Genomic DNA, 8548 nt, shown 5'->3' on the forward strand with positions numbered 1-8548 from the left:
TAAGGGTTCCATATCATTAAACAGCGTTCCAAAAGCAATTAGATATCAGCTTTGGAAGAGAGATTATCTGCTTAGACCAGAACACACGGTCGCTTCATAGTATTGGTAGGGAACATATCATTTTAGACCGTTTAGTTAGTGGGACCTGTCTTCAAGTGCCTCTGTTAATTACAAGATCAGTCTCATTAGACAATTCTATATATTTTTTTTTCCTTTTTATTTATTTATTTTGTTACCTACCGTTGCTTTGAATGCCACATGTCAGATATCCAAAATCTTCCATTGTGTGTATTTTAAATGGTTTGGCATACATCGCATGGAAAAATAGATAGACGGACCAGATTGATAATCAACTTTATCAAATGTCTACGACCACCGAATGTACAAACAACTCTCTTTTCTTCTAGAAGAGAGATGCATAACGGGATTCACACGATGCGATGAAGGGTGGACACGTGCAACAGATCTGTCCAACCATCAGGTGCGGATTGCCCTGAACGTGACCTGATCCAGCAATCTAGATGGTCAGCTCATCAGATGGGCCGTTCCATCGTATATGGACCTATTGGGTTTTGGGTAAAGGTAATTACAATGGTCAGCAGCTGATAAATGGACAAGATCCCCCACACATGTGCAACATGGCCGCGTCTACGGTGAGGCCCATTGGCTATCTCACCTTCTCGCAGGACCCGTTACGGGTCCCAGAACCTGAAGTGATAGGGATTACCTGTAAAAGCAAGTCCGTCCCGAGTCTATAAAGTAGTGATTTGATACTCTGGCATGGTACAAGGTTTGATATGCACGCACTAGAAAATGTATAAGTGGCACACGTTAACTCAAATCAACCTATTAGGCTGTTGAAACCATCCTCGCTAAGTCACGGTCAACAAAATTAGGTCCGTTGAACAATCTTATTGATGAAACAGGAGCATTGATTAGTTTTCATTTTTAACCGTCCAACAAATGGCCATCAAGACCCATAATTTGGACAATCTAGTTTGAATTACTTATATGACGCATATGGACTTTCCAAGTGCCTGCGCATCATCTATCACACTGCCAGAGTATCAAATCCTTTTACAGTATATAAATGGACGCACGTTAAATGGTGTGATTCTCTTCAAGAGGCCTTCCTATTGGATAGAGAAAGCTGGTGAGCGAATTTAATAATCCGGTGTTTGGTGAGTGTAGGCTGGTAAGTTGGACATGCTGTTGAAGACGACATGGGAAAGAGAAATCTTTCGATGCTCTGACAGAGTGTGATGGATGATACACAGGCACTGTGAAATTGCACAGGTGGCATACAGTTAATTCAAGTCAAACTGTCCAAATCGTGGGTCCCAATTCAGATGTCGAGAGAGAATTACCTTGATTCAGTTCTAACCGTCTGATTGATGGAGATCTAATGAACGGTCAAAATGAAAAATAGTCAACCGTCTGCTTTCAACAAGAAAATGGCCACTTATCAGAGGTCAGGATAAGGCCAATCAATCATACTGTTGTCTGATAAACTACCTACAGTGGGCCACACAATTTGGATGCTTTAGCTTGAAAGTGCATATTGCGTGTACAATTTCTGTGTGCCTGCGTATCAAGCAGAACACTTGCCAGAGTATCTAATAACTCCCTCACGGAAAAGGCCATAAAAACAATCATAGTATTTAGTCCGTATCTTTCTACACGTGTAAACAGCTTGTCCTTACATCCATGTCTCCTCAACGAACGAGGAACTCTATTTGGAACAGCGTGCCCCTACACGTGCTGAGATCCGGCCGTTCATTACCTAAAAATCAAGCCGGCTCACTCATCAGGTGGTAATACTTGTACATTGAATATGGACCATTGGAAAGTTTTTATTTTTTATGCAAATGTGTGGCCCATATAACTAGTGGATCAGCTGGATTTTTGGGCCAACAGGTGTTTATTGCCGATTATACTTGATAAACGGTTGTGATCCTACATACGTGCATGATTCAGTAGATGCGTGGTTCTCGCGTCCGGTGCGTGGGAATGGAAGGCGGGCGTATATTATAATATTTGTAAACGCGTGAATGCTAGCTGTATAGTACGTCTTGCACGAGCGTTCCAAGTGGGGTCCACATCTCGTTTGGAATGGAGGGTTGATTGCCATAGACGCGGCAGTTCCTTTGCTTGACACGTGTCAACCAATCAACAGCTCTCCTGCTTTCATTTAGGTCGTCTATTAATTAATAGACGTGTCTTTTCCCTTGTATCTCGGTACTGATGTCTCTATGCCATCTACCTTATGAGGGAAAGCAGGTGTCAAGAATCATGCCGACGGAATGACAGTCGTCCTTCAAATTTTGGCCGTTTTATTACAACCGTTCATTTTCTTACAAGTCATATATTGGAAAATTAGCATCATCAGATCACATTTGGAGTAGGGTTGTCAATAGACCAGGGTAGGGCATGGTCCGCTTTAACCTTGACGTTATCATGCTGGCTCTCAGAGGGCTGGGCCAGCCCTATTAGAAAAAAGATTTAAATAGTTAAGGTTTTGAAATAATCTAATATAATTTTATTTTATTTTTATCTAATTCATTCATCTGGCATAAATACTAATAAATGAACGTTTCAGATCATCCAAATATAAGTGAGGTCCACCTTAATGTTTATCAAACTATTCATATAAGATCATTTTCATTGGGATAAGTGGAAAACACAACTATAAGCCTGATACAAAACTTCTGTGCCCCCACTATTTCCTATTGTGTGGCCCACTTGAGTTTTGGATCAGCCTCAATTTTTATCTCATGTCATTAATATGAGCTGAGAAAATGGATGGAAAGGATTGATTTCTCACAAACATCTGGGTGGCCACCATCTGCCTTCCGATTACAGGAACTTCCCAGGGTCGGGTGGCGTATATGCTTCAAGATAGTGATTTTGATTATTTTATTTCTGTGACGGTCCATTTTTAATGGTATTGATCTGATGGTTAAGATCATCTTATCAGCGCGATTTTGGCAACATATGTTTCCCCTAATTTTTATGGATGAATGGACGGTTACGATCGATTCGCTGGCCCACCTGTCTTTTAAAAGCATCGGAGAAGTTGCTAACATTCCATGAAGTGGGGACATCAGCATTCCCCACCTATCATTATTGAGCAGTGATCGATACACATCAGTGAACCATGATATGGCCAATCTGTCTCCTTAGGTCCGTCCGATCAGCGTGAGTTTTGCAACACAACTTTCCCCTAGTAACATGAATGAATGGACCATCCGGATTGATGATTGGGCGGCCCACCTGTCATTTGAAAGCTTTAGGGATGGGATGTTAACATTCCACATTTTATTGTTATGACTGATCAGTAAAACCCATTAGGCCATAACACGGCTAATGTGCATCCTCGATAAGATATCTGAGCCGTCCAATATATCGGCCATACCTTAAAGGTCATCGGGTGCAAAAATAACGCTGGTCCACCCATCAAGTTTGCCACACTATGTACATTACATCAACACATAGGCTGTGACTGATTTCTACGTATACGGTGTAGCCACCTGCCAAATGGATTGGCTTGATTTATACACCGAACGATCTTCAAGGTGAGGTCCACCGCTTTTTTTTCCTTGGGGCTCAGACATCAGGTACATTGCATGTTGGGCCATACGTGTCTGGTGCACTGTGGCTTTGCCGACACTAAGGTGTCGAATCAGCCTGATTTTTTCATCCAATGATCTTCAAGGAGCATGGGTACTTTCAACGGCTTAGATCTCGTATCAAGAACTTTATCATCCACTCAGTGTATTTGGTCACTGCGTTTTCTTAGGCTAGAGTTCTTTTTTCAAAAGCATAAGTTTTTTTTTATATATTTTTTTTATTTGATTGTTTCAAGTGTTGTAAGAGGCCCCTGTTCCCTCTTTGTGAGGAACATGGAACTTTTCTGTAGTGCACTAAGTTGGTACGTGTGGGACCATGGACATTAATTAGATACCTCTGTCATGAATGGGCCATGCCTGAAAAATCTTCCAAATGGGTAGATCTTAACTATTTGGATCTTGTCTTTTTCTCCCTTGAATGCGGGTTGTTTGTACTTTTCTTCTTAACCATGTATTCACATGCCGACAATTGAAAGGAGTTCATGACAATTTGAAGAGATTTCTTGGCCATCGTTCATCCATGATGGGGCCATTAGATCAATGGCTTGGACAAACCAAGCATGGCCCCACATGTACAGATTCAGTACCAGCATCGAAGTTCACTCTTCATCCCAAAGAGGCAACTCGGCCTCAAAATAGAAAGAGAGGTTTAAATCTAATATATTAACTTTCCTCATGTAAATTTCCGCTTGGCTTATGTACAATTAAAAATTATTATTATTATTATTATTAAAAACAGAAGAAGAAAATGCAATTTATTTCCACAGTCCAAAATGCATTCGCATTTGGATGAACTGAAATGAGTCAAGAGTGCAATTTCTTACAATCAAAGATTTTTGGGATTCTCTACTCTTGGATGGAATCCCATTTTCTTGATTTAGCTGGTAGTAATTTCGTGAAGAATCCAAATAAAAACGTAGATAAAAAAGATCAAAGTTTTACAAGGAAAAAAGATTCCTATCAGGAATCAAACAGGAATAATTACCAGATGCTATGTTACCATAAACACAGCTATTAGAATTAGCATCGGACACATTTCATTGAAAAATAAAGAGCAGTCTTATTAAATATATGTACTAGTGAGTATGTCACACATAAAAGCTGGAAGCGGATTGCTTAGTTTGCCACACACCACGGACTTACATGGTGTGTTGACATCACCAAATTTTGTGAGCCCCACCATCATGTATGTGTTATATCCACACCACCCATCCATTTTGCAAGATCGTTTTAGGGCATAACCCAAAACTGTCCAGAAATAAAATAGATAAAATGCTCAAGAGAACCAGACCACAAAAGACATGGGCATTGAACATCAACCATTGAAGGCACATAAGTTTTGAATTAAGTTGATATTTGTATTTTCCCCCATCCGTGCCTCCATGACCTTGTGAACAGGTTGAGTGGCAAACAAACATAATGGTGGACCATACAACGGTTTCAATGGTGAAAGTCATTGTCCCCATTGTTTCCATGGTGTGATCTACTTGAGCTTTAGATCTGCCTCATTTTTTAGCCCATAAATTAATTAAAATAATCTTAAAAAATAAATAAATGGTGAAAATATAACACACATCATGGTGCACCCCATAAACCTTGGTGACAACAACACACTAGTTACAGGAAGGGAGGGGAGATCACAGAGGGTTTTAGGATACAAGCAAAAGAGAAATTACAAACCGTCAATTAAAATCATAATTGGGGTCCATACTCATGCCTTAGGTGGACACGGATTGGCTACTCACCCCCCGCGGTAGCTGGTGGTTGGTGCTCTGTGGGCCGCACCATGATGTACGTGTTTCATCCATGCCGTCCATCTATTTTTCTAGATCATTTTATATCATGAGACGAAAAATGAGCATATCCCATTCTCAAGTGGACCACATTACAAGAAACAATGTTGAATGAGCATCAACCATTAAAAACTTTCTGGGAGCCATAAAAGTTTTAGATCAAGCTGATTTTTGTTTTTTCCCTTCATCTGGGATCTGTATGACCTAATCAACAGATTGGATGTCAAATTAACAGTACAGTGGGCCTTAGGAGTATTTTAATGGTGGATATCCAATCACTGTTGTTTTCATGTGGTGCGGTCCAACTTAGATTTATATCCCTCTAATTTTCTATATCAAGCCCTGAAATGATCTGTAAAAATGGATTAACAGAATGGATGAAACACATGCATCATGGTGGGGCCCACAGAGCACCGACCACTAGCCATCGGGCTGGTGGCAGGGGGAGTAGCCAATCCGTTTCCTGCCTAGGTGACAGTTTCAACACGAGGTCATGGGTTCAAGAACCCTCCGTGGTGTCTCTCTGCGTGAGTGCACTGTGTGGTGCAAGTGCATGTTTAAGAGCAAAAAAAAAAAAAAGGAAAAAATTTAAAATAATCACTGCTTATGACTCTATTATCCCCTTTAATTAAAGGACTAATTACATGGATAAAAATGTCCAAAACTACTAAAGATCTTTAAGTGTGTGTGTGTGTATATATATATATAAACATATATAACATAACAAACTCCTTAATTCTTCTAAAAAAGACAGGTTTACACCTTAACTTTTCATTGTTGATAAGGTAACATACTCAATTACCATTCTCAATGAGACTTCCATATCCGATATACAATTACAACTATTTACAAGAAAATTCAATCCTTCAACATAAAAGTGCCTGAAAAACTAGTCAATGGGGACCGCATCCGATAACTCGTGATGGTCCATTGAATTCCCTCTTCTCCTTTTCCTTGGAAGTGATTTCTCCTCTGCACATGGATCTCAAAGTCCTTTCTATATGGTAGCCTCCTCCAATGCTCACTTCTCTCTCTAGATGTGATATGTAGCTCTCGAAAACACTCACATTTACATGTAACTTAAAACCCATCAAGAAAAGAAAATCCACTTCCAATTTGTTCATTTCAGCCGTCGATAATCCGCCCACCTTAGCAAAGTAAGAATTCCTGTAATTCCTGTATGAAAAAAGAAAGAAAAAGCAAGTAAGACCCATGTCGCATTTTGGCCGAATGGTGGAATAGTCGAGGAAGAAAAATGGTATACTTACATGTCTTCGACAAATTTAGAAGCAACCATGATGGTTGTGATGAGAAGCCTATGTACATTGCGAGGGACGATTCTGAAATCGGGGTGTAATTGGGAGAGCCGGTCGATGTAGATGTAAGCCACGACGTAGACCGGTGCGGCGATGTGAGTGTAATGGAAAATTCGCTCGAGGAATGACTGGACCGTCATGTCTGGAATCTGGCAGCAGTTGAAGATGCGTGTCCCGGCAACTTTGGGCGACACCCAAGTGCATTTTCTCACGATCCTTTCGTTCCTGGTCATGGTTCTTTCAAGCAGAGAAGCGAGGACTGAAATGACTAAGGGGCTAGTGGATTCATCTTTGTATGATGAAGAGCTGTAGAGATCGGATCGGAGCTTGCGAGGCGAAATTGAATTGGATGATGAATCCATGAGAGAGAGAGAGAGAGAGATGCTTGCTCTGTTTTGGAGAGAGAGAGAGAGAGAGAGAGAGAGATGGTTGGTTTGTTTTGGTGTGGTATTGAAGAGAAGGAAGGATTTATATTACAGAAATGATGGGGGTTGGAGCTTAGTTGTGCTGTGAATAAAGAAAGAGAAAGGGATGTGTGTTGGGACATTTGGAAATGGGTAGGAAGGGAGGATATTATCAGAATATCAGAGCTTTGTCGCTTTGGATTGATTGAAATTGGTAGGACTCTCACAACAACCCTTCTTTACACATCATCCTGGGTCTAACTCCTATATCATAGTTCACCTTTTCAAAATGGTGGTGACTAGGGTCGCAACTTGGGTGGGTCAGGTTGGGTTGGGCTGGGTCGGATCAGGTTCACCCATTGTCAGGGGTCGAACCATGCCTGGCTAAAGCTAATCAACCCAAGGTAATGAATACTCAAACCTTAATATAATTCAAGTTATAGTGAGCTTGCAATATTTTATATAATGGCTCCAAATAACAAAATGCTGATCATGGTCCAGTTAGGGTTGAGTCAGGCAGCCTGAGGCCTTAACCCAACCCCAAACCAACCAGGGATAGTTGAGAATTTCTGAGCCTACATTGACACAACACAACCCACCTGGGTTCAATTCCATACTTCAAATTGATGGTTAGAAGTAAAATGTTAAGGGCCCGTTTGGCCGGGTGGATCGGAAGGGATTGATTGGTATTACTGTGGATGGCATGGATTTCAAGGTAATGATGGTGTTGTCAGTGGATTGTCTTAAGATCCATGGGATTGCTATATCAAGTTTGTTTGACACTCCCGGCCAATCCTGAGATTAAATCTTCCCATCCCTTCCAATCCCTCGAACTGAACACATCCTAGGCAAATTTGAACGGATTAGAGTGGATTGGATGGGATTTAAAGGTAATGATGGTGTTGTTGGTGGATTGTCTTAAGATCCATGGGATTGGTCACTGACTCTTTTTGACACGCCCGGCCAATCCCTTCTAATCAATCCGCATGGCCAAACGGGCCCTAAGTGTCCAAATTGCAAGGATAAAATCCAATGGTCAGTGGTATATTATAGCTGTAAAATCTAATATACTAGACTGCTGAACAACCATGTCATTTTGTATGGGTGAGGAGTCACGTCATGATCTGAAGCACGGTCCGAAACTTGTACGTATTGCACGGCCGGACCGATCTAATACACTCCACCTGCACACGTAGGGGTAATTTGGTCAGAGTGACCCTAGAATCGTCCGTATCTGGTTGGCGTAGAAAGTTAAAGTAGTCTATTAGATCTGAGCTAGTTCTAATGGTGTAATTGGCTCTTAAACAATTTAGTTTTTTACAATAACTTTTGATTCGCGTATTGTTACGTGGGTTGCTTAGTAAGTTTCATGGGAAAATACACCATTAAAATTCAAAAACAAAATT

At 40.8% G+C, this 8548-nt stretch overlaps 1 protein-coding gene across 1 annotated transcript; it reads right to left on the reverse strand.

Annotated features, from left to right (window-relative positions):
- Positions 1-6136: 6136 nt before the first annotated feature.
- LOC131248274 (cyclin-U2-1-like) lies at positions 6137-7313 on the reverse strand. The gene is made up of 2 exons (XM_058248480.1): positions 6691-7313; positions 6137-6598 (listed from the first exon to the last, which is right to left on the reverse strand). Exons 1-2 carry the CDS (start codon positions 7098-7100, stop codon positions 6316-6318), a joined length of 693 nt encoding a protein of 230 aa, XP_058104463.1. The 5' UTR covers positions 7101-7313; the 3' UTR covers positions 6137-6315.
- Positions 7314-8548: the final 1235 nt, after the last annotated feature.

Source organism: Magnolia sinica, chromosome 6, assembly GCF_029962835.1.
Source record: "Magnolia sinica isolate HGM2019 chromosome 6, MsV1, whole genome shotgun sequence".
NCBI lineage: Eukaryota > Viridiplantae > Streptophyta > Magnoliopsida > Magnoliales > Magnoliaceae > Magnolia > Magnolia sinica.

Excerpts from the sequence above, each read along its gene's own strand:
- LOC131248274 (XM_058248480.1), bottom strand. The coding sequence starts at position 7,100 with ATGGATTCATCATCCAATTCAATTTCGCCTCGCAAGCTCCGATCCGAT. Across the intron at positions 6,599-6,690 it reads TCTAAATTTGTCGAAGACAT|GAATTACAGGAATTCTTACT; the intron begins GTAAGTATACCA and ends TTTTTCATACAG.